Below are 27075 nucleotides of genomic sequence, written 5' to 3'. Positions count from 1 at the left end.
CATATGTCTTTGTATTAATATACACTTATAATACCTTAACTACAGTCTCTAATATTAGTCTGTTAGCATCTGATGTTGCATCCTGACTATGGGGACATAATGTATTCGAATTTCCAATTGCCTCTGTGCCTCCTATACGTCATCATTAATATCCCAGATAACAACTGCACCACCCTTGTCAGCTGGTTGGAAAACAACATCCTTACGTTTTCTTAGGCCATTTAATGCCATCCTTTCCTGCTGAGTTAAATTATGCCATAATCTAATTTCATCCTCCTGTATGTTCTGGATTTCCTACAATACCACATCAACCAGTATGATGTGTTGGGATGTAATATAGATTTGGGCTTAAAATACATTCTTCCTTATTAATCACCTGATTCTGATTTTTTTAAACCAGTCTACTAACCTAATTTTACAGAATAATTATATTTCAATCATTGAACCAAAGTCATATTTTGGTGTAGGAAAACTTAGAAAAATCATTTGTTTATTTCAAATAAGTAGTCTTTCAATTACATTCAAGAGGGCATGAGCAATTTTTTCAGTGATAATTATGTATATTATGGGAATGGCTTTTAAGATTGGCATGCATATTCCAGAAATAACTGATCTAAGCAGTTCAAACAAGTTGGGCGAGCACTTGGGGATGCACAGAGTAGCAAGAGAAGAAAAAAGTGATTTGTATGTGTGTCTGTCTTCTGCGGGTCCAGAGAATTAAAGGGCAATAGCTGTTGATTAGGAATTTCTATTGTCTTTGCTCCAGCAGAAAACTAGCACTACTATATCAATAACAATCCCACCACCTGCAAAATTTATTTATTTATTTATATTTGTATAAAATTGTACTGTCTGGATTTTTAAATACAAAAATATTTTACAGATTTATTTAACTGTAATAAAATCAGCAGCCTGATTAAATGGGGCATCTTTTTAATAAATCAGAATGTTTTAATATATTAACTATACCAGTTAAACTAGGGATGGGGAACTTGTGACCTTCCAGATGTTGAATTTCAACTCTCATGCCTGGCTGTTGACCAAATTGACTGATTATAGCTTTAGTAGTGAGCAGTAGAATTACAACTTCTAACCCTTTAAAGCTCACAACCCCCTAAAATTTGACTCAGCCACTAACCTTCATCTGGCAGTTGCAGGGGAAGCAATCAGAAAACATGGAATGAATGTGAGATCCTTCCATAATGCAACTCTGTATTGGGCAAGATAGATACTTAACATTTTCCACAAGATATGCATGGATATATATTCCTATATGGTAAGAACCATTCTTATACAGCTGATCCTCTTTCAGCCTCTTTACCCTGGCCTTGAGCAGTTGAGATGTATATTTTTAGGACCCACTTATTCCTGTGAATGTAATGCATTTTAATTGTTTTTAACACTGTATTTTAAATTTCTGTAACCCATCCTTGGACCTACTGGTGAAGGGCAGGGAATAAATCATCTTCATCATCTTCTTGGTCCTCTCTCATTGTTTCAATATTGCAACTTTACAACATGAAAGAGCAACCATGTTGTCCCCATAACCTAGTTGGCTTTTAATATTTTCATATCTGTTTAATCCTGGAAATCTTGATGATTTCTACAGTATTTCCTGTTTCACTGAGCCATTCTTATATTTTGTTTACGGAGCTGTTTTAGTGCATTGGTTCCCACAGTGAGCCCTCAGAGACAGGTTAGAAATTCATTACAAGTGTTCTTAAAGGAGTAATTCTGTTTTGATATTTTGTAATAGTCTTCTGTTAAGTGACTTTTTAAAAACTTCATTAGCTGTTGTCAGGCAGTTCTAAACTTCTGTCAAAAATAATTGCTTGTCTGTCTTTATTCATCCTTTGTGAGTGCAGCTGTCTCAATACAGTACGGATCTGACAGTCTACTTACCCTTTTCCTTTTCATCACTTTCATGGGAATGTTGTCATTCTACTGCCTATATTTGATTGTGTGAATTCAGCTTTGGGTAAATTAGGACAAAATTGTGAGACAATTATCCCCCAGCACATAAAAAGCAAATTATTGTTTTTTCCAAAAAGCTATGAAAATATTTATTAATGACAGATTAGACCAAATATTTTTAGCTTACAAAGTACATATTTGAAAGGAAGTTTTCATAAAAAATACCTTTATATTTTGCATGAATAGATTTTGCAGATCTCTGTCAGTATAGTAAAAATTGCAATATTATGCACCTCTCAAAGTTTTTTTTTCTTTCTTGAGAAAAGATTGCATCTGTGCAGCATGATTTGTGGACCATGCCCTTAGTCGTGCAGATCTGAATGTGCAGAACAAAATCTCATACAAGGACCAGTACAATGAACTGAGATTTAATGAATATTTGGTACTTGGTGAATTGCTCCATGTTGAGGTGGATTAGTAAAATTGTTTATTTCTTCATTTTAAGAAAAATATTGTCAAACTAAAGAAACATCCAAAACATCTGTCTAATATATGTTTTAAACATATCATCTCATTATAATTAAATCAAATCCACTGTTTAATTCATAAAACTGGCAAAAATGTCTGATTCATGAATGTCTGACAGATTCACAAAATTGCACAGTTGAAGGGAACATGTCTAATTTATTTAATGTGCAAATGTTTTGACCAAGGTGAGTGAGGAAAGTGAAATAATTCTGAACCCTGATCAGTAAAGTTCCTTCTCTGTGTTCCTGGCATTCTGCATTATACATTCATAGCATTTCCCTTCTCATATAGTATCCACAAATGTGTAAACCTTCCTTCCATACTGAACAGAGAAAAGTACAAGACTTTGTTGTTCCACATCTTGACTGGGGACTTTCAACTGAACATCCTCAATATCATCAATAATCATCCCATCTAGGCATACTTGCCCTTTTTAGAAGAGGAACCCAACTTCTTTGGGCCTGAGCAAGGCCAATGCACATGGTGACAATCATCCCACCAAATGGACTGGGATTAGTATGAACAATTTATTACTTTAAATCAGTGAATAAAAAGATAAATGCATACAAAAATTATCCTTCAACAATGCAAGACCACCCACTTTCATCTACTCTAGGAAAGTAGCCCAGATCAAATATGTATGTATGATTAAAATTCACAACATAAATAACTGAAGAACTGGAGGTAGAAAAATGGATTTACAACCATCTTTCCTGGATGGGAAGCTGGGGGTGGGGAGTTATAACTGAGGTGAGAAATCTCTAATTCATGGGCCAGATGCAGCCCACCAGGTCTCTAATTTCACCCCACAAAACTTTCCCCAGGCCGTTTCCCTCACTGTTGTTGTTTCAGCTATCCTCAGCAGTCAGTATGGAAGCTGTTTGGGATAGCAAAGCTGAGGCAGAGTGCTTTGCTTCACCAGCCCTAAAGCTGATCAGGCTGAGAAATTAAGGCACTCTGCTTTGTCAGTCCTGTTGGCTTCCATGCTTGCTAGAAGTTACATTCAGTATGGAAACCGATTGGACTGATGAATCAGGGACAGAGTTCGGCTTCTCCAGCCCATACTGGCTATCCCTACTTTGCTGCATAAAGAGTAAGTGCCCTCCTCTCTCACTATACAACATGGAAGTAAAGACAGTTAACTGTGCTCACTTTGACCTTGTCCACCACTGAAATGTAGCTCCTGACCACTTTAAGGGAATGCAACCCTCAGGAAACAAAAAAGATTATCTACCCCTGACAAACATAGAAAATAGGCCCCACTGTAGCTTTCCAGATCCTTCACTAGCATAACTGGAATAAGATCATAACTCAGTGGCAGAACATCTACTTTGCATGCAGAAGGTCCCAGGTTCAATCCCCAGTATCTCCAGGTACGGCTGGGAAGGATTCCTGCCTGAAAACCAGGAAAGCCGCTGCCACTCAGTGTAGATGAGAATGAGCTAGTTAGACCAATGGTCTGACTCAATATAAGGCAGGTTCCTATGTTCTTTGTCTGGAAGCTTCATATAGTTCAGAATGCTGCTACCTACCTCAGATCAGTGGGCAGGGGGGGAAATGTAACTTCTGAGTTCTTTAATCTGCACTGGTATCTATTTGTACTTCAGATATTATCTAAAGTTTATAGTACACCTTTGGGAATATACATAAGGATCCCTACCTAAAGTTCACTGTGACATGTCACACTAAACCATAATGTAGCATGACATGTGAAACATGGCCATTGAAAAGAGGTCAATTCATTCCTCAAGACAAGCTTTTTTAGGAGGGTTGATGCATAGTAAACCTTTATGCAACTTAGTTCAGTTATTTTTACACCTTTTATTTTAAGATTGTTTTAATTATATTTTTATTACTGCATTTTAAGCCGCTTTTGGGCAAGCGGTTAAGAAATAGTAACAAGATAGTATAGCACAGCGGGGAGGAAAGCCTGGCTGGGAGTCCAGAGTGTGAGTTCAAATCCCCGCTCGTGTCTCCTGGGTGTCAAGGGCCAGCTAAAGATCACCCCCACAGTGAGTGGTTCAGGGGTTATGTGTCCTGCCACCTGTGCAGCCGTGGGCAAGCTGCATAGTCCCAAGGAGCCCAGTTGCCCCCCAGCTGGCAGTTGCTGACAAGGAAGGGGCTGACTTGTGCAGCTGTGGCAAGCTGAGCAGGCCCTAGCCATCTGGGGAGGATTAGCCTCAGAGGGAGGCAGTGGTAAACCTCCTCTGAAATACCACTTACCATGAAAACCCTATTCATAGGGTAAGCCATAAGTCGGGATCAACTTGAAGGCAGTCCATTTCCATTTCCAACAAGATAGGACAAGATATATTTTTATGTCAATTATGTGTTTAAGTATGTTGTTTTGAAACACTTTTTCTTAAATTTAATTTAAATTTGTAATCTCTGTTTAGATATGTTCTTAAGAAGAAGAAGAAACATGGGCTTGTAATGCTAATTATTACTGATTTATTCTTTTGTAGGTTAACTGAACCTTCTGGATATTTAACCGATGGACCAATAAATTATAAATATAAAACTAAATGTACATGGTTAATTGAAGGATAGTAAGTATATGTTTTGCATTAATGTCTATTTTAGTAAAACAGGGCTGAGGAACATGTGGCACTCCCAATGTTGTTGGACTCCAACTTTCCTAAGCACCAGCCTGCATGGCCTATGGTCAAGGGTGATGGAAGTTGTAATCTAACAACGAGGGCCGCAGGTACTCCAACAATGTTGTAAACTAGCTTTTAACAACTTTAGAACATGGTTTTATGCAAAGAGTATTGTTCTTGGTAACATTTTCCCCTGATAAACAATTAGTAATGTTGGTCTGTAGCAAAGTTTTGACCATCTAGTGAATTTCCAAATAAGCACATTTTGTGATCTAGCTAAATTTTAGAACCAGGGGTAGGGATGTTTTGCATTGAAAGTTTAATCAAAAATGCATCTTCAACTTGGAGTACTTAACTAATTTTAGTTGAATGTCTGGGGCCAGCTCTAAGTTTGAATGCCATACTAGCTTCAGGCTTACCTAGCAGCAATGGCTGGTTAGACATTTATCATGTTAAATTTCTCTCAGTGCCCCACAGTTTCTGACATAGATGCTATGTTTGGTATTGTGGACAATTTTATCATAGTGGGCAGTTTCCTAGACCTAGCTGTTATCAACATGCAATGCTATAACCAGAGCACAGAGTCGAACACATGTCAGTGCCAATGTGCCATGCTAAGGATGCCAGGTGCTGATGCCAACTCCATGCATATCCTTAATTTCCAGATTGTTTTGTTGATTTGGCAGCTTCCAAACCATGGCTAATGGAAGTGTTGCACTTGAAATACAGATACTCTGAAACTGATATGCTTAAAGATGAAAACCATACCTGTTGCAATAACCGACTGCTCATTTTCAACACATTTGATTTCTGTACTGCATGGCCATTTCTCTAGCCTGTTTCAGATGTAGCAATCCTGGTCAGGTATACCATGGATATATGGGAATAGGCTTTATGCCTGCACACTTTCTCATTGCTCTCTCTCCATACATTCATGGCTTCAAATCTATACATATTTACCAGAGACAAAGCTTCATTGATGTCTGTGGGACTTACTTCTGAGTAGATATGTAAACAATTTCAGAATGAGTTTCTTAAATAATAGTTTCCCATAATGTCTGAACTAGGAAACTATAGTTGCAGGATTCTTTTTCTCCAAGCTATGGATCCATATCCAGGATTAGAGGGAGCCCTTGAACCACAGTTATCTATTCATGGGAAACTGTGATCTAAGAAACTAAAATACCTTTACTGAAGCCTGGTGTATAGGAGGGGAAAGAACGGGAGGTGTGAGGAGAAAGCATACAGCTACATTGCTTGTTCCCAGACAGATCAGCTGTGGTTTATTGATCCACGATTGTTACATCTAAACCAGGCCACTGTCTTCTAATTCTGCAAGCTTCAGATAATTAATTTATTGAATTTGCTCAGATGCTTACAAGTGAGATAGATATTTACTGTTGATCATTATGTATATGTACTGCAATGTATACAAAACTGTTGCTTTCATACAAAATTCTAAGGAACTGAATTTATAGTTGCATTTGAAAATAATCATTGCCTTTTAAATACTACTATATTGGCATGCTTATATTTATGTTTTGTTAGAATATATGTTATTTCCTAACAGTCTGTTGCTAATGTTTTTGCTGTTTTTACTTTCTCTCCTAGTCCTAATTCAATTTTAAGATTAAGATTTAATCATTTTGCCACAGAATGTAGTTGGGACCATATGTATGTTTACGATGGAGATTCAATATATGCACCTTTAATAGCAGTATTTAGGTGAGTACTTCAGCTTAATAGCTTCTGTTACAATTTTATGAAAATCTTTGTGTGAATGGAAGTGTAACATTGTAGTTTAAATTTGCTGTCATTCCTGTGGTTCCTTTCCTTATTCTTTCCCCATTCCCCCTTATCTGGTCTCCTATTCAGTATCCTTCTTTGCGGCTGAGGTTTGAAATAAGACACTGACACAGTAAACTGGGTTGAACAAAGGGCTTCTTAATGAACTATAAAAAACAGAACATTAACTGACCTGCAGAGGGAAAACCTAGGTGCCGAACTATCTATAAGCGAGACTTTGTTTGCAGCTCTCGGGTGACCAGCTCCTGCTGGGACAAGTGTAAGCTCTTTTATCTTACCCCTTACCCCAGCCACACCTTTAGGTGGGCAGGGGGGCCTAAACACGTCACCACCCCTGGGGCCGTACAACTCTGGGTGGATGAGGTAAGAAGGCCCCAGAAGCAGTCCATATCCTGCCCTGGAGCCGTAAAGCTCTTCCTGGCAGGCCTCCAGAACCACCAATCACCTCCAAATGTGCCTAAAGGGGCCACCAAGCTGTCCTTACCTACTTCCCTTCCCGCACCTATCCGCCACAAAAGGGGGACAAATCTCTATTTAGTCCCCCTTTATCCCACTGCTGAGAAGAATATCTCGCAGACACCTCTGCAGGTCATACAAGAAGATGTTGTTCCCTGCTTCTGTCAGGTGAACTCCATCTGCCCTATAATTTCAGCCCATGTGTGTCTGATTTCGGAGTGATGTAAAGCTAAACCTCCATGAGCAACCGGAGCTGTCGGTTGACCTTCTTCCTAGCCCGATCTATCCCCTTGGGGTCCCACACCCCACGCCAATCCCTACGTGGGAGGATGTCTGACCACAGCAGATGACCCAAAGGCCAACGTTGCCTAATAAAGTGCAAGTCCTCACCTGCTTGCAGACTAAGGGCCTTGCCCTTCAGTAAACCCAGGTCATTCCCTCCCAGGTGAATGACCAACATGTGCAGAAGAGCCCGCACTAAACCATGCTGGAATAACATGGGGAGGAGCCCATCCCAGCACATCCCTTTTCGGCCCAGCCATTGCACCATGGCCCACTGACCAAGGCCCAGCTGCACACCAAAACGTGACTTTGCGGCCCTACGGCCCGCCCAGAAGACCATGCTATGGCCGCAGATTATGATGCACCTCTGCTCTGTCCCCCACCAGCAACCTGCCAAAACAAAACAAGTACAAGTGGTCAGGGCTTATGCCCTCCTGGCTCCTCCAAGGGCCAAATATAGCTTCGATATGCTCTGGATCTCCATCTCCTGTACTCCCTTAGCCGAAAAACCAATACTGGCCACGGTAGATGCAGCACCAATCCTAAATGAATGGGTCCCAAAACTGGAAGAGTCCACTCCCAAACCTTTTAATGCTTGCTTAGCAAGCGCCCCAAACTGAAATTTAGTGAGAGGGGAACCCCAGGCATGAATAAACAAATAACCCTGCTCCGTCCCCCTCACAGCCAAAAAACAGCGTAATGCCCTTACCGGGCAAATGTCGAAGACAGGAGAGGCAGCCAGCTCTACTCAGCGTCCTTTATGCCCTTGATCTGTCTTGGACCAGTGCAAGTTAACCGTGGCACACCCATTCTGTAAAGTAATATCTGACAGGAGAAGTGCTCGCAGCGAGAAGTCCGCCTTGGACCCAGCCACCACCTCGCTAACCCTAAAGGCCCCCCCAAATAAGGTGAGGGCCACTGCACGAAGCAGCTGCTCATAACTGGAAGAGCATATGCCCCCCCAATGCCCTAAAAGCCCTACTAAATTGGGTGATATTGGACAACGAGCATCAGGGGCAGTAGGGCTCTCACGAGCCCAGCCTGCCAACATCCAATGGACCCGAAAGTCATCTGTATAATCACTAAGACCCTTCACTTTTGCTGAAAATGCAAGTCCTGCCAGCTTACCTCCCAGCGTCCTGACAGAAAGGCCCTTCCTCCGGCCTTCCACCAGAAATTCCAGTAGGTGCTCCATGGGGATGGGCCATGTTCTGGTGTAGCCCCTGCTGTCCCTAAACTCCTGGAGCTCCCTATCTGCTCTCTGATAGGCGGCCAGCGTGCTAGGTGCAACGGACAGGCTTATGGCCCTCTCTGACTCCGTTCTCCAATCTCCCAAATCTCGGGTGGCACAGCCTCTGGCTGAGCCCTGGCCCATGGCGCCAGGTGTCAAAATTCTCCATCTGGTTCCATGACAGAGCATCAGCAACACCATTATCAATACCCGGCATATGCATCGCCTGAAATAAGACATTATGATGTAGACATTGGAGAACAAAAGCTCGGACCAGACCCATAACTTTTGGATTCTTAGAAGTGAGGGAGTTGATAACATGTACTGTGGCCATGTTATCACACCAAAAATGGACAGTAGAGTTCTGCAGTCTCTCTGTCCAGAGAAAGACTACGATGGGAAAGAATTCGAGAAAAGACAAATCCTTGGTTAACCCATCCTCAAGCCTGTGGCCAATCCCCACGGCACCATGAAGTCCCTAAAACTACCCCAAAACCTAACGCCCCAGAGGCATCGGAATGTACCTGTAATTCAGCTTCCAGTAGCAGGTCCTCCCTTCAAAAGGAAACCCCATTAAAAACTTGTAAAAAGGACAACCACACTTCTAAATCAGCATGCAGGACAGCCGTGATATGATATCTGTGGTAGGTTTGTGGAAGCCCAACCATAGCATCATACACCCACCGGAGAAATGCCCGGCCTGGTGATACCACCCTACATGCGAAATTTAGATGCCCAGCCAGCTCCTGCAATACTGCCAAGGAAACTTTCTTGGCCCTAGCAACTTACTGGAGCTTGACTTGCAATAGGTCCAGCTTGTCCTTGGGTAGCCTACAGCACTGTTCCTCAGTATCAATTTCGATACCAAGAAAAGTCAAAACAGGAGATGGGCCTTCAGTCTTTTCTGTGGCCAGGGGAACTCCCAGTTCCCTTGACAAGTCAGAAAAGTGAGACATCAGTTGTTGGCATGCTGTCGAACCAGCAGCACCTGCAAACAAAAAATCATTCAGATAGTGTGCGACTGAATCAGAGCCTGCCCTTATTCTGACCCCCCACTCCAAGAATGAGCTAAAGCACTCAAAACTGCACAGGAAATAGAGCAGCCCATAGGCAATGCCCTATCCACATAGAACTGGCCAGAGAAGGCAAATCCTAGGAGCTCAAAATCCTCCAGGTGGACTGGCAAGAGACGAAAAGCAGACTTGATATCGCATTTGCCCATAAGGGCACCTCTACTGCATGCGTGCACCATGTGCACTGCGGAGTCAAACGAGGTATATTGCACTGTGCACAGACTATTTGATATGAAATCGTTAACAGAGAGCCCCCTGGGATAGGACAGGTGATGAATCAACCTAAATTCCCCAGGATCTTTTTTGGGCACTATTCCCAGGGGAGACACTCTCAGAATCGCTGTAGGGGGAGCAGGGAAAGGACCCAGCACCCTACCTGCATGTACTTCTTTGTCAGTCTTACCTTGTGCAATTGCTTCCATGCCACGGACAGACTTAAGGTTCCAGGACACGAAAGCAATCCTTTGGCCGGTATATGGTATCCTAAAACCTGATGAAAATCCTTGTAATAAAAACTGACTACCTCTATCCACTGGGTAGCCTACCAACATTGTCCTCAACACTTCCAGTTTAACAGGGGAGGGGCCCCTTACCTTGAGCAGCGCCAGGAGAGGGTTGCCTCCTGCCGCCTCCCCCTCTAAATGACCTACCCTGGGGGCAATTGGCACATGAGTGGGAACCTCCACAGATGGAGCACTCATGCCTAAAACGACAGGAATTGCGAGTGCACACCCTCTTGGAGCTGAATTCCCAGCAGAGCAACCGCTGTCGAATCCCTTGCCCCGCATTACTGCAGGGAAGGGTAATTGCTGGTTGTCTGTTCAGAAGATGCCCACTGTCACACCTGTCCCCCCCCAGAGCCCAGGCAGCCACCATAAATTGTAGCCATAACTCGGGCTCCTTTCTGTCCTGTGGCAAAGCTGTATAAAATACCACCCTCATCCTAAAGGCCTCATCATAGGAGAGCCATGCCAGACCAGAGAACTCAGAGTATCCCCTGTAAATAATATCCAAGTACTTGAGCAGCAGTGGACCCCTCTGCGGCTGCTTCTGTATTATAACACCTGCATAGATCAGGTATGCTGGTAGCCAATTGGCCCATGACCTGTCTACCCTCCTGCGTCTGGGCCTATCTATATCCCTATCTTCCCCTTTTTCTTTATCTTTCCTAGGAGGCTCCCGATATAAAAGGGAGAAAATGTCAATATACTCCCCTCGTAGGATTTTTTCCCTTGTAGTAGGTAGTAAATGAAAGCCAAGAGGCACTGAAGTTTCCCCAAATGGGACAGCGTCTGGCACCACTGCCCCTAACGGGTCATCGGCCGTCTCCTGAACTGGCTGTTCTACTACCATTGTGTGTAAAGAAGTCTCAGCGGGCTGGCTCCCTGCAACCTCGGCATCAGCATCAGTTTCCCCACCTGACCCTGATGGCTGCCATACCTGGGCACAGGCCGCACTGATCGGTGTTTGCTGAGCCCCAGCTGCCTGAACTGTCATCACTCTGTCGTCGCTTTGAGGCCAGAAATCCCACGGTGGCATATTCCATCCCAGCTAGCCCTTCCATGGATCTGGTGTGGCTGACTCACATCCTGTATTTGCCCCTGATGGCACCGCAGCCAACTGACCCTCTGTGACAGGCCTCACCGCCACTTCCTCTCCAGATGGTACCACAGGAACCATGCTAGGACCAGCTTCCAGTGCATCTAGCCTAGCCAAATCACATCAAGAGCACCAGCATTAGAAGTAGTAGCAGGAGCAGCACTAGCATTAGCTGATCTATTGTCCAACCTCCTTTGCTTTTTAGCTGTCTTAGGTCTGGCCTGAGATGGTCCTGGAAGGTCAGGATCCTGGTGTTCCTGGCTTCCCCCCGGCCTTTTTTGCCTCCCCGGTGCCTCGAGCCGCACAAGAATAGCTGCCCAGTGGGGTCTAACATCCCCTGTCTGAGACATGCCAGATCCTGACAACAGCAGAGGAGGTGCCTTAGGAGCCCTGCCCTTGCCCTTCGGCCCACCCTTGCCCTTCTTGGGGGGCATAACAACTCCTGTGTAAATTCAACAACAAACAATTGATCGATCAGACTAATCAATCAGTCACTGCAGATTGACACAATCAATTATCAATCAATCAACACTCACCAATCAATTAGCAATCACTGCCCCACTACAAATGTAATGCAAAATTAGGCAATCAATTATTAAACCATGCCCACTAAATTGCAATACAAAATATTACTAAAACGGGGGGGGGCAAGAATCCAATCTATCAATCTATCAACACTCAATCTATAAAAACAATCAATTAGCAATCACTGCCCCACTGCAAATGTAATGCAAAATTAGGCAATTGATTATTAAATCATGCCCCCTAAATTGCAATACAAAAGATATTACTAAAAAAGGGGGGCAAGAATCCAACCAGGAGGGGGAGAAGTCACCCCCCTTTATATCACACGCAAAAACTGCCCTCTTATCCCCCCATGCATAAACCAATATAATGTGTGCGTGTGGGTCTACCCTTTCTTATACCCCTTTTACACAAAAAGGGGGGCGTTACCTCCTAAACCCCACCCTATACAAACAGGGGGGGCTTTCTTCCTTTATCTACCGCCCTGTGAGGTGGGGAGTGAGAGAGCCTCACTTCCCAATATGTGTAAATGCTTGTGTAACTTGCAGGGGGGTGCCCCAGGTCCAGAGCCTGTTAGGCCTGATCTCCAGTTGGCAGTGCAGCATCAAAAGCGCTGTCGCGCCGCTGCTAACTAAGAAGAGAAAAGCCTCCCGCTACAAGATGGGAGGCCTCCAACTGGCCCTCCCAATCAGGGACAGGCTGGAATAGGCCTGCTGAAACAGGCCGCCGCTGCTGCGCCGCATAAAATGGTGCCGACCACGTGCAGCTGAATCAAAATGGCTGCCACGACCAGCTCCGATGCCGTTGATCCTCTCTGCTTCTGCTTCTCAGTTGCAAAGCTGAGAGGAAGGTAAGGAGGGTGGCACAGGCTTAAATAGCCTAAAGCCGCCCCTCCCCTTGATGCAGCTTGACACACGATGCTCAACCGCTGCCCTTCCTTCAAATGGCGGCCTGGGCTTCAAACCCCATGCCGCAAATGCGTACTGCCCATCCAGGATCCCCTTGGGCGGGCGGAGTGAGACTTGTTCCAGGGCTTTGCAGGTGATGCATACAAACCTCTTTCTGCAGGGTGTTGTGTCTTTACCTGCCGAGGAGAGCAGGTGGGGTGGTTTGGCTAAAATGGCCTCATGAGCCAAATAGGAGGCTTGCTGGATTTAATTAGGCCTGTGGCCTGGAGGTACTCCACCTCTCCTCTTCCGCAAGTTCTGTTTCAGTCTGTTCTTGAGTGAACCCATTGTTTTTAAAGTTTAATGTCTTCCGTGTACCCCATTCTCCCATCCTGCCCAATTCTTCCACCTCTTTATAATTATATATAATTATTGTGTCCAAGTCAGCTAATTACATTTTGAAATAAACAAATAGAAAGTGGACAAGTTTCTATGGTTAGGGACAGTATAAAGGAGGGTTTTGAATTTCTGTTCCTACTTCACAAACCAGTTTTAACGACATTTGCCATATTGTTGGGTGAAATTTAATTTTCTGTTTAATAGCAACAATCACAGACTCTTATTCTTAGAATGCTATTTTAGGCCTTGCTGAACATTCTAGTCAATGCTATTCTTTCTCTTCTCTTCCCCTCTCTGGAATCTCTCCTGATTGGCATAAACTAAGCTGGCTTGTTCATCTTGGATTTATTTGTGCTGTCACTACTCTAATGCTTCTCCATTACTTGGACTATGGCTGGCATGGAGTTGTTTCTCTGCCCCCACCTCAATTTATATATGGATCCCTAAAGCGGAGTATATATAATTACAAGTTACTTCATTATTATTCTACACTTACAGTGTGAAATTCTTGTTATTGGTTCCAGGCATTTCCTTCTTTATTTAGGACAGAGTGAGTACTGCTTTTCTATGCAAGAGGTAGTGGGATCATTGCCCAGCTTTTGCTTCCTCCACTAGGATGCACATTTAAATGTGGTGAGGGGGTTTGAGAGTGTTGAAGAAGCTGAGAGCAATGTCATCAGTAGTCTAGACCAAGAGGCTAGACTACTAGCAGGGGCACCCAAGGCAGAATTGTCAAAGCTGAGACACCAGACTAAGATGCATCCAGACTTGGAGGAAGGCACTGGTAAAGCACCCCTGAATACCTCTCACCATGAAAACTCTATGAACAGAGTATCCAATGCAACACGAGATAGTGCTGGAAGATGAGACCCCCAGGTCAGATGGCACTCAACGAGGTACTGAGGAAGAACAACGGACAAGTACAAGTAGTGCTGTGACTAATGATGCCACTGGGTCAAAGCCAGGTCCTCAAATGCAAAGATGTATCACTGAACACTAAAGTCAGGATCATTCAGACCATGGTATTCCGGACTCTGTGTATGGATGTGAAAGTTAGACAGTGAAAAAAGTGGATAAGAGAAAAAATGAACTTATTTGAAATGTGGTGTTGGAGGAGAGCTTTGCCAATACCATGGACCTCGAAAAAGACAAATAATTGGGTATTAGAACAAATTAAACCAGAGCTATCACTAGAAGCTAAAATGATGAAACTGAGGTTATCATACTTTGGACACATCATGAGAAGATATGATTCACTAGAAAAGACCATAATGCTGGGAAAAACAGAAGGGAGTAGAAAAAGAGGAAGACCAAACAAGAGATGGATTGATTCCATAAAGGAAGCCACAGACCTGAACTTACAAGATCTGAACAGGGTGGTTTATGACAGATGCTATTGGAGGTCACTATAAGTCGAAATCAGTTTGAAAGCTTATAACAACAACAATGCACTGTAATCGATCATTTAATATTTTCATACCAATCAGTATTTTTGAAAAAGTTTTGAAGAACTTTCCTTATATTTAAATGGCAATGCATAGAAATTTGAGATAGACTTTTAAAATTTAAACAACACGTTCTCATGAGTTTCTGTACCTTTTACACTCTGCTTCAGTCAGTGCAGTGGGATAAAGTTCTGAAGTGTTTCCAAATGGTGCTGAGTGCTCACATGATTATTCAAATCCCTAACTTTTATTTGTGATGTTATTGTTATGTGAACCTTTTATGTTTAATCTTTTGCAGTGGTCTTATAGTTCCTGAAGTACGTGGAAATGAAACTGTGCCTGAAGTAATTACTACATCTGGCTATGCATTGCTACACTTTTTTAGTGATGCTGCATATAATCTAACAGGATTTAATATTTTTTACTCGTAAGTATCATTTTGTTGGTTATTAATTAGCAGAGATATAGTGCTCTTAGTAAATAAGTTGTGGGGATAATAATATTTGAAGTAATCTTATGCAAATTGAGATTTGTAAGGTTAAGGTGATTCGCAGACCTGTTGTGCATCACGGAAACTTGGCTGGACGAGGCCTCAGCCCCGGTGCTTGGGGCCATGTGTCCGGCCGGGTTCCAGTATGCGCAGCAGCCAAGGGTTGGTAGGCGGGGAGGGGGTGTGGCAATTATCTATCGGGAGTCTTTGATTTTTACCAGACCTCCTCTCCACGAGACCACGTTTGTTGACTGCATGTACTGGAGGTTGGGCCCAAAGGGCAGTTTAGGAATTCTGCTTGTGTACCGCCCACCCCGCTGCACAGCAGACTCCCTGACCGAGGTGCTTGAGGTTGTTGCGGATGTGCGGGCTCTGTCCCCTAACCTAGTGGTTTTGGGGGATTTTAACCTGCACGCTGAGGCAGCTCTCACAGGAGCTCCTCGGGATTTCTTGGAAACCATGACTTCCTGGGAACTGCACCTTAGTAATACGGGGCCCACCCATGTAGCCGGTCATGCTCTTGACCTTGTGTTTGTCTCGGGAGGGGATGGAAGTGCTCTGAAAATAGGGGCTGTTGTTGTTAACCCCGTGTCATGGTCAGATCACTATCTGGTAAATATAGATCTCTCATTGCCGCACACCCTCCGCAGGGGACAGGGACCTATTAGAATGGTCCGTCCCAGGCGCCTGATGGAGCCTAAGGGATTCCTGAATGCACTGGGGAATTTGGAGTTGTCTGAAGGTCGCCCGGTCGAAACCCTGGTGATGGAGTGGAATAGGGAGATCACCAGGGCAATTGACCGGGTGGCTCCGAAACGTCCTCTCCCCCTGAATAGAACTCAGACTGCGCCCTGGTATACTCCACGGTTGCGGGGTCTGAGACAGGAGGTGAGACGACTAGAGCGCCGGTGGCAGAAATCGCACTCTGAAGACGATCGGACACTGGTTAGAGCAGCAATTGCAGCCTACCAAGTGGCAACGAAGGCAGCAAAGAGGAATTTCTTTGCTGCCTCTATTGCATCCGCAGAGTGTTGTCCCAGGAGGTTGTTCCAAGTTGTCCGAAGCCTGGTCGGTCCAGTTGTGCAGGAACCCATGGAACTTTCTAAAGCCTCCTGTGACATATTTGCTAAACACTTTGCTGATAAAATTGAGCGCCTAAAGAGTGCGATTCCGTATGCCGTGGATACAGGAAGTGTGCCAGAGTCGGCCAGTTGCATTCCGGTCTGGTGGGATCGGTTTCAGCCTCTTCCCTCTGAGGAAGTGGACAAGGTGCTCTCTACTGTGAAGCCAACCACTTGCTTGTTTGATCCTTGCCCTACATGGCTCATTTTGGGCTGTAAAGAGAAACTGAGCAAAGGGATCAAGGCAGTGGTGAATGCTTCTTTAGAAGAAGGTGTGGTGCCATTAGCCCTCAAGGAGGTGGTAATAAAGCCCATTCTGAAAAAGTCCTCCTTGGATCCCCAAAATTTAAACAACTTTCACCCAGTTTCTAATCTTCCATTCTTGGGCAAGGTCATTGAGCGAGTGGTGGCCGAACAGTTAAAGACACACTTGGATGAAGCAGATTATCTGGATCCATTCCAGTCTGGCTTCAGGACTGGTCATGGAACTGAAACAGCTTTGGTCGCTATGGTGGATGATTTAAGGAGGGCGTTGGATAAAGGAGAACATGCATTCCTCGTCCTCCTGGATCTCTCAGCGGCTTTCGATACCGTCGACCACGGTATTCTTTTAGATCGTCTGGAGAGAATGGGAATAGGGGGCACTGTTCTACGGTGGTTCTGTTCCTATCTCTCAGACAGACATCAACGGGTGGCATTGGGGGATAAGGTCTCGGACCCTTGGCCTCTCAATTGTGGTGTGCCACAGGGTTCTATCCTTGCCCCCATGCTATTCAACATCTATGTAAAGCCGCTGGGAGCCATCATCAGGAGATTTGGGCTGCGGTGCCACCAATATGCGGATGACACCCAGCTCTATCTCTTGTTTAAGTCCTCGCCAGAGTTGGCTGTGGAGACCATTTCCAAGTGCCTGGAGTCAGTAAGTGAATGGATGGGAGGAAATAGGCTGAAGCTAAACCCTGACAAGACCGAGGTACTGCTCGTGGGAGACAGAAAAAGATTAGGAGCTTTAGACCTGGTGCTCAATGGGGTAAAACTGCCCCTGAAGGACCAGGTCCGCAGCCTCGGGGTCATCCTTGATTCCCAGCTGTCCATGGAGGCTCAGGTTTTGGCAGTGAGCCGGGCAGCTTGGTTTCAATTACATCTAATACAGAGGCTGCGACCCTATCTGCCTGTCCATCTTCTCCCATGGGTAGTACATGCCCTGGTCTCCTCTCGCTTAGACTACTGTAATGCGCTCTACGTTGGGTTACCCTTGAAAACGGTCCAGAAACTGCAGCTGGTACAGAATGCGGTGGCACGTTTGATTACGAACAGCCGTCGCCGCGATCACATCACTCCGGTGTTACAAGATCTACACTGGTTACCAGTTGTTTACTGGGCCCAATTCAAGGTGTTGGTACTAACCTTTAAAGCCCTATACGGTCTCGGCCCAGCTTATCTGAAGGAATGCCTCCAGCATCAACAAATATGCCGCCTGACTAGATCAGCCACTCAAGACCTTCTCTCGGTCCCACCAGTCAAAACAGCTAGACTGGTGCGGACCAGAGAGAGGGCATTTTCAATCGTGGCCCCCACCCTCTGGAACTCTCTCCCTTATGATCTTCACCATGCCCCCTCCCTGCCAAGTTTTTGCCAAGCCTTGAAAACCTGGCTATTCAGGCAGGCCTACAAGATCCCTGGGGTAGCCTAATTTTATTGGTTTTAGCTATGGGTGGGTTCGGTTTTGTTTTATATTGTAGTTCTTGGGTTTTTATGTAGTTTGTATGTTGTATTTTACTTGATCTTGTACGCCGCCTAGAGTGGCCGCTTGTGCGGCCAGATAGGCGGCCTAGAAATAAAATTTATTATTATTATTATTGCAGTCAGGTAAGGGTTTTTTCAGGAATGCAATTAGTAAGAATATTGTGTTCCTCTGTGACTGAGTTGTTGATTTATAAAACTATAGAACAATTTATTGTGAGATATCTCTTAAATCAGGTGGAACAAAAATATTTTAATATGTTATGAACAAATTAGGTCAATACATTGTGTATAGGTAATGTACGTAGACCTTGAGTAGATACAAACAACTTGGGAAGGGTGATAAGACAGTCACTAGGTTGGAACAACTCTTGGAGTGGGGCTGTTACCTAGGGTTATAAACTTATGCTACACCGAGCAGATTGCTAGGCAGTTAATATGTGTGACCTTTTTATATCTGCCTGCATCTGTATCTGCTGCCTTTTGAAGAGTAGAGAGAGACCTTTTGTGCCTACTTCCTTCTTTAAAAGATGTTACCAGATGTGGCTCTTCAGGCAGGCTTTTGAGGCAGGTTAGGTTTTAGTGTTATTGTTGGAATTTTAAGGTTTTAATGTGAATTATATGTTTTTATGTTGTACGTCGCCCAGAGTGGCTGGTAAACCAGCCAGATGGGCGACCAATAAATTTAATAAATAAATAAATAAATAGCTCAGGCTTGAACTTAGCGGTTGAAGGTGAACAACACAGCATACTTTCAATTCCAGTCTTCCTGAGCATCTCATAGGAACAAGTTAGAAGTACCACACCCATCTTAGCTGATGCTCTTTACCAAGTAGTGACTTATCATAGTGTGTGTGTGTAAATACTTGGTAAATTATTTGTAATAACCTGCTAAGTTATCAGGAGAATTTTTACCAGTCCCTTGTTTCTGAAGATTTCTGTTGTGTGCGTTTGTGGTAAAAAATTCCCAGTTCTTGATAGAATTCTGCTGTCAACCAGTTCTATGCATACAAAAGTTACCACTTGGTAAAAAGTCAGTGTTGGGCTTCAGTGGGTTCCAGCTCTAAGCAATGGAGTTCTGGGACTCTGGAGAGCTGGCTTTCAATTCAAGTGGGCTGGAGGCAGAATTGTAATCCTAGACAGACAGGAGCTGGATTTTAGAGAAGGCAAATGATCAGAAGCAGGTATGTAATCAGATAACTGGCAGAAGTCACAGATGGCAAAATCCTCCATCCTAGAAACAGGTTGCTTGGACTGAAGAGCAACCTCTGAGGCCAGTTCTTTATAAGGCAAGGGGTGCTGGGATTGACCATTGGGGTCAGTGACCAGAAGCTCAGAAGGGCGGCTACTGGAACCTAGATAGTGTTGGTGAAGCTGAGAACTTGGTCTACCAGTCTTCTTGTAGAAACAGTGCTCTAAAGCAGGTGTGCGGAATCTTTGGCCCTCCCAGATGTTGCTGAACAAGCATGGGCAATGGGATGATGGGAGTTGTAGTTCAGCAACATCTGGAGGGCCAAAAGTTACCCACACCTGCTCTAGAGGCATAGTAAGTAAGGTGCCGGAGCCAACGTACTGGGATCCTTTGCTTTGAGATCTGCTAGCACTTTACAGTTGTCTGTATTCACCTGTAGGCTTGGAATAGATTTGTTCCCCTTACCAGACTGAAGAGTAAGATTGCTAATATTGGTAAGAGATTAATATTCTGGCTCTTAGCTCATTAAACATACATTATTTTATTTCTTTGAATATAATAATTTTGTGTACTTTTCAAAGGACAATTTAAAAGCTAGCATTAAAATGATGTAGTGCTAAGAATACATCAAATATTATAAATTTCTTGCATGGAAAGCCATGGAAGAAAAATCCAGAAAAAAAATCCTGAAAAATCACTGCTTTGTTTGCAGTGAAGTAGAAATGATGAAATCCAGCAAAACTGGAGTCATGTTAGTTTTCAACTAAAAAAGAAGTGTATTTATTTTGTCCATGTTTCTCTTGCTTATTCACACTTGCCCATCTAGGTCTAATTTTATAACAGAAGAATAAGTAACTATGGTAGACATATAGAAGCATAATTTGTGATGACCTTTTGGTATTTTGCTTATCATAATATAATTGGTTTCCGATTCTAATTTTGTATTTGAATAGCCATTAGATAGCTCTATTTGACTTCCAAGAGATAATAATGACATAAGAAGTTTGAAGGTTGCTGTTAGAAACTATTTTCTTATCGCCTATTTCATGAAATGAAATTTTTGTAATTATGAAGGCTTGAGAATCCACATGTAATTTCTACATTTCCTTTCTTCTGCTCTTCCTCATTACAGAATTAATTCATGTCCCAATAATTGCTCAGGGCATGGAAAGTGTACAACTAGTAGTTCCATTCCAAACCAGGTGTATTGCGAGTGTGACAAATATTGGAAGGGAGAAGCCTGTGACATCCCTTATTGTAAAGCTAACTGTGGAAGTCCAGATCATGGCTACTGTGATTTGACTGGAGAGAAACTCTGTGTGTGCAATGACAGCTGGCAAGGTGAGTTGGAAAAATATTTTCTGAAAGCTGCTGCCTTATTACTGAACTATGAATTGGCTAGTGATCCAATTCATAAACTTGACATGTCCATGGCTTCTATTTTTTTTTAATGTTAATGTTTATTTATACCCTGCCTTTTGGGCAAACGGCCTTCAAGGCGGCTTACAGAAAAAGTAAACACAAATATAAAAATACATCAACAAGGCAATACATCAATAAAGCAATACATTGATAAAGCAATACATTGTACAAAAATTAAATTAAATAGCAAATAACGTTAATTAAGAAAAAACATCCAGGATATTTCTGTTTTAAATTATCACTACTTATCCTTTTGTCTCAAGATGGGTCAGACTAAACATTTAAATAAATTTCCTAAAGCTTGCTGCTTGTGCAATCCAACTCCTTTTAAGTTAGGGAGTCTTCTGTTTCATATACAACTACTTTAATGGCACCTTTGGAATATAGTAAGTACCTCTCTTCTGTTTCCTTTTTTTCCTTTATACTAATAAACACCCCGGTGGCTCTTAACATGTGTTTTGCTCCCCTGCATAAATTACAGGTCATTGCTCCTTGATCATGCTTCTACAATGCCCTACTACAGAATCTTGCTTTTAATTGGCAGGTGTCTTTCAAACATATTGCACTTACATGGATAATGCCTTAGCCATTATCCATTGGACTCTGATATACTGCTGTGTTCACGGTTGAAGCCTACACTTCTGTGTAACTATGAGAAGTTAGGTGGTATCGTGGTATTGTCTTGGTGGAAGCTCCCAAGCTTTGAAGCAGCAGCTTCTGCAGTGGACCTGAACCTACTTGACTAGCAATGTTAGGGGCTTAAATCCTGATGTTGAAATGACATGAAGGTGATTGTTGTGAAACCACTTATTAAGAACCTCCCACTGGATTTGGAAGATTGAATGGTAGCTATTCCTAGCTCTGCAGGTTGGGGTTGGGAGCCATGGTGATGCAGTGGTTTCCCTTGTACCACAGGGATGGCTTCAGAAAATAGCATTGGGGAATTTCTGCTTGACCCCATGTCATTTGAGCTGTTGAATCATACAAGGTTCCTTCTTATCCCTCGGGCTCCTTAACATCAATATGAAGTTGCTGGGTGAAAGCCTATGGGGCTTTGGAGGGAGCTGTCATTAGTATGCTGATCATACCGGGCTCTATTTTTCCTGGTCATTTGAATCAGGTGAAGCTGTGGAGGTGCTGAACTACTATCTGGATTTGGTAATGAGTAAACTGAAGCTGAATCCTGACAAGATGGAGGCACTGTGGGTGGTTGGTTCCTGAGACTGGCAATTGGGTGTGCAACTAGTGCTGGATGGGATTGCACTCTCCTTGAAGGAATAGGTGCATTGCTTGGGGGTGCTCCTTGATCATCTGTGTCCTTGGTGGCTCTGAACACCAGCTTCAGCTGGTTTGTCAGCTGCGGCATTTCCTGGATAGGGATAACCTGGTCATAGTGATCCATGCTTTAGTAACCTCCAGATTCACTTATTGTAATGCATTATATATGGGGTTGCCTTTGATGATGGTTTGGAAGTTGCAGCTAGTGCAGAATTGTGCAGAGGATGCAGGTAGCAGGATTGTTGCTGGCTGGGAGGTAGATACCAACCATAGCTTCTTCAGCACTTGCCTGCTCAGCGCATAGTTAAACTATGGAATTTGCTCCCACAAGATGCAGTAATGGCCACCAGCTTGGACGGCTTTAAAAGAAGATTAGACAAATTCATGGAGGACAGGGCTATCAATGGCTACTAGCCGTGATGGCTGTGCTGTGCCACCCTAGTCAGAGGCAGCATGCTTCTGAAAACCAGTTTCCGGAAGCCTCAGGTGGGGAGAGTGTTCTTGCACTCGGGTCCTGCTTGCGGGCTTCCCCCAGGCACCTGGTTGGCCACTGTGAGAACAGGATGCTGGACTAGATGGGCCACTGGCCTGATCCAGCAGGCTCTTCTTATGTTCTTATGTTCTTATGCTCCATCTGGAGAACAGCAGCTTGTTGGAGGAGCCAGGAGGTTTGGCCAAGTAGCCCTGTCCATGAAGAACAAGAATTTTGCTATGGTTTATTTCCAAGGGGGAAGCCTATTTATTGTGAGTCTACCATTGATCCTGGTGGCCCAGCCCAATGGGTGACACCAGAGAAGGGAGGTTTCCCTTTTGGGTTGCTCCTGTGGGGTATGACGAGGGTGAGGTCTCTTCACATGGGTGACTAGCCATGGATAGGCTTGCTTTTTGGTGAGAGACTGGAACAGTTGGTGGGGTGGAGAATACGAGTTATTCTACCTTCCCTTGAAAGCCAGATTGCTGGGGAGCTGGATCTATGGTGAGACCATGAATGCCACCCACCTGTCAATTAATAGACATCACAATAATGTCAGGTGATGACTGTCAGGACTTCAAAACACCATGCAGGGCTTGAAAAGAGCCCTGTAATAGTGCTTTGAAGCCCTTCTGACCAGCAGTCATGAAGTCACCATCAATTAGCTGATGGGTGATGAATTCAAGCTTCATTTTTCCAGGGATTCGCTGTGCAACTGAAGATGGATTGAGGAGATATGGAGGGAACAAACTATTTTATGACCAGGGTACGAAGACCAGTGAAAACAGGGCAACATCTCTTTGCAAGTTACTGGGACCAGGAGTGTGTTTTGGTGGATAAGTTTTAATATTTATCTGCAGAGTTGCTTCATGAAGGGTTTTGGCATATTACCATATTACTTGCCAGGTGAAAAGTATCCATTGAATAATTTTTAGTTTAATCACTGCCTACTAAAAAAGGAACAAGGCACAAATATAAAATAGTCCAGACATCCTATTCATTCCTAGGCTATAATAAGGTGTTAATGGTTAGTCCAAACCTTTTAGTACAGAGAATAAAGAGAATATTCAGTACTATATTGTGTTTTACTGAGCAATTGCGACATCTGGTGGATGCTTTGGAATGAACAGCTAATATAGAAATCGGGGCTGTAACAGATAATAAAAGTATTATTCAGGTTTCTTCAAAAAAGTTATTCTAAAAACAAAAAGACAGTTCTGATCTGATAACTAAATATTCATGGTAATGCTCTCCATTAAAGGTTTTTGTGTTTAGCAATCCTTAGTTTACTGTCTAATATGGATCAGAATTGCTATGTCCAAAAATGGGGATACACTGAAAGAGTGGAGGGAAATGCAGCCTTTCTCTGCTCAGCCATCCTGATACCAGTGTGCCCTCCATTATTGAAAGGCTCTGCACTTCAGCAATAGTGTGAAGAAGAAAGACACTGAATGGCCTTTCCAGTCTCTACTCAAAAATGGGGGTGGGGGTGGTGCTAAGAAATCCAGATATTTGTGCCCAAGTGTTTTCAGTGCTTTCCTACTCTTCTGTCTCTGAATTGCATAATGGCCAGCTCAGACATGAAATAATATCCACTTCATATAGTAGATTTATCATAGGTAATATGGCACACAATGAATAGTTGGGTCAGGGTTGCCAACCCTGTTTGGACATATGGGCAGATTTGTAATTTTGAGAGGGTGCCATAGGCAACACCCTCTCTGTGCCCAATCTCCCAGATTGCTCCACCTTCCCTCCAGCTGCTCAGGAGTCAGGGCCCAGATCAGCAGTTTAGGTACAGATCAGCCTTGAAAAGCACATAGAGGTAAAAGAGGAAGTAGAAAAGAGTATTACATCCTTGTGACAAAAGGGCCAGTGAGGGGTGGGGCTCAGATACTTTGTAGATACTAGGTGGGAACATAAGAAGAGCATGCCGGATTAGGCAAATGGTGCATCTAGTCCAGCATCCTGTTCTCACAGTGGACAATCAGATGCCTATGTGAAGCCAGAAAGCAGGACTTGAGCAGGAAAGTCCTCAAGGGTATCACAGTGCCCACAGCGACCTCATTGTCAACCTCAGAGCTCAGTAATTTACAAAGAAAAATACCCCATCTACAAGCTATGGATGTGTTTGCTGCAATTCCTCCCCCCCTCCTTTTTTTTGTCCTGAGTTTTGTGATGGATATACAGACTCTACCTTCTGTTCCTTAGGCTCCTGGTTCAGAAACTACTGCAGGGTCAACTGCTGATGTTTGATTGAAATAGCAAATTTTATTGGATTGTGTTTGTATAGGAAATTGTGTGCTGATTGACTAAAATGCTGCATGTATTATTATGTCTTTTGTTGTAGTCTCTGTGTTAGCACAGCGTAAAACAATAGTTGGAAATCACAGGCCAAATTAGTCAATTTTCACCAAAACACAACCACCTACACCACACATGACATCATATGCAGCCTCAGTTGTGAGGCAGGTAAAGACATAGGTGCTTAAAGTGCACTCCTGATTGTTCCTTGGTAAGCGGAGCTTGCTGAAAGTGCTGATAATGAGCTCCTTTGAAGTAATCCATCTGTAACTGGACATTTTGCCTTTGCAGACAGCTTTGCTATTGTGCAATGGAGAAACGGTGGAATGCAAACCATGCTAACAAATGAACAAAGCTGGGTTTGCTGTCAGTGCTCATCAGCTAATTGGTACTGACAGTGTGCTGCTTTGAAGTTGTCATTGACAGGTGGCTAGCCCCACAAACGTGCCAAAAGTGACCTATGGAAGGTTGGCCAGTTCTCTGTCCAGCCCTCAGAAAATCAAATTTTCCTCTTTCCTATCATAAAATCTTGAAATAGCTCAGGGGATTTCCTTTTATGGTAGTCTCACTGTTCTTTAGTTGCTTGTTGAAGTCAAGAACTGTCCAAGGTACTGGAGCAAGAAAATTACGTTTAATGCATATGTACATTTTTATAGCCTATGGCAAATTTCATGCATTCTTAGCTAATGGCCTCTTAAGTGAAGAATGACAACAAGGTAATTAATGTGTAACTACACACATTGGTTGTTTTAAGTTTGCTGAGCTTCAGAAAGTAACTTTAGAAAGTTGAGAGGGTGAAAGGCAAGAACTATGTTTTATATAGGAGTGTTAGTAAAGTTGACATTCTGTATGAGAAATGAAATTTTATAACCCTTTCTTGTGTGCAAGAAATTAATATCTAATAAGTTTGCTTCTATTCATTTGAGCTTAAATAGAGACAATAGTTTTCTGTCTGACTACAGGTGTTAATTTACTTAGCAATTCTAAGATGTTTATGTTTTCACCAATTGCTCCTATTGTAAATTATTATTGAATTTATTTTGCATGCATTTAAATGTTAATTGAATTGTCATAGACTGGGCCTTTTGCATTTTTGCCCACTACTTACAGTCCTCCCCCATGCTATTTTGTGCATATAAAACTGCCAACTGAGGATAATCCTCATGTATCTTGAGTGGAGAACTTCAGGCCTGGGGCCCAAATACTCTCTGTCTTGTCCTCTGGATTCTCCCCACACCACAGCCCCTCCCTAGCCACACTCTCTTTTGCCAGGCCACACCCTCGCCTGTTCTGCTGCACACCCTTCTTGAGTGTTTTTGCCTGGCTGAAGTGTATCCTTGAACTCTGATAATGTCTTTTGCTTGCCTAGATAGAGTGCTGTGTGTGGAGAAACTAGTCTATTGTATAAACGTAAAATTTACATACATTGCCAACAAGTGACCACCAGACGGGTGCCCGGAAGGGAATGTGATCCTCAGGCTGAAATGGTTCCCTGCGCTATGATGAAACAGACTCTAATAAATAAATTATGGAATAGTCTTTTTGTGGACCAGGAGTTTTGTTGCAGGAGTCTTTCCTTTTTTAAGAAAAACAATGGAGATAATAGCCTCCATTCTCTGAAAAGAACACATTCATGTAACAGGGTTTTTCCATTCTTCACTTCTGCAGCCTCCTGCCCCGCATCTGCTTCTGGGGTTGGCGACCCATTTATCCAGAGAAAACCAAATAATGTTTTGCTTGAGAAATGTTTTGGCTGAAATTTGCAATAATTAAAATATACATGTACATACTGTGGGGACTGGCGCTTACTGGTATATTACCTCCTTTGCATGAATAAGGTTTCTGGTTCAATCCCTAGCATCTCCAGATAGGGCTGGGCAGGGCTGTGGAGTTGGAGTCATGGAGTCGGAGTCGGAAGCAATTTTAGGTGGAGTCAGAGTCAGTAGAAATGTACCGACTCCGACTCCGGCTTCAAAATAAATTTTGATTGACAATTTTTTTAAAATATAAATTCAAAATGCCAAAGAAGCTTCCCATGAAGTCAGCTGTAGTTGAGCATTTCACCATAACTCAAGATGGAAAACATTTTGTGTGTCAGTGTATGGCACAGGACCCAGATGAAGACAAATGCTGTGATACCAAGATCAGCGCATATTCAGGCAGTGATAACAATGCTCCTATGAGAGCTTTCAATTTAAAAAGACATTTACAGCCCTTTCTAGGGCTGTGGAGTTGGAAGCAATTTTGGGTGGAGTCGGACAGTAGAAAAATAGAGGAGTCGGAGTCGAAGGTTTGGCATACTGACTCC

General features: G+C 43.3%; 1 protein-coding gene across 8 annotated transcripts in view; it reads left to right on the top strand.

The window, feature by feature from the left end:
• The window catches only part of ATRNL1 (attractin like 1), a 1089767-nt gene that overhangs the window by 114517 nt on the left and 948175 nt on the right, over window positions 1–27075 (top strand). For all 8 annotated transcript variants that reach the window (XM_061635905.1, XM_061635908.1, XM_061635909.1 and 5 more), the window contains exons 2-5: window positions 4908–4991; window positions 6654–6767; window positions 15044–15172; window positions 20424–20632. In XM_061635905.1, coding sequence (XP_061491889.1) covers window positions 4908–4991; window positions 6654–6767; window positions 15044–15172; window positions 20424–20632 — 536 coding nt within the window. The remainder of the gene's footprint in view (window positions 1–4907; window positions 4992–6653; window positions 6768–15043; window positions 15173–20423; window positions 20633–27075) is intronic.

This window comes from Rhineura floridana, chromosome 7 (assembly GCF_030035675.1).
Source record: "Rhineura floridana isolate rRhiFlo1 chromosome 7, rRhiFlo1.hap2, whole genome shotgun sequence".
Taxonomy (NCBI): Eukaryota; Metazoa; Chordata; class Lepidosauria; order Squamata; family Rhineuridae; genus Rhineura; species Rhineura floridana.
This window is presented reverse-complemented; position numbering and strand designations above follow the sequence as displayed.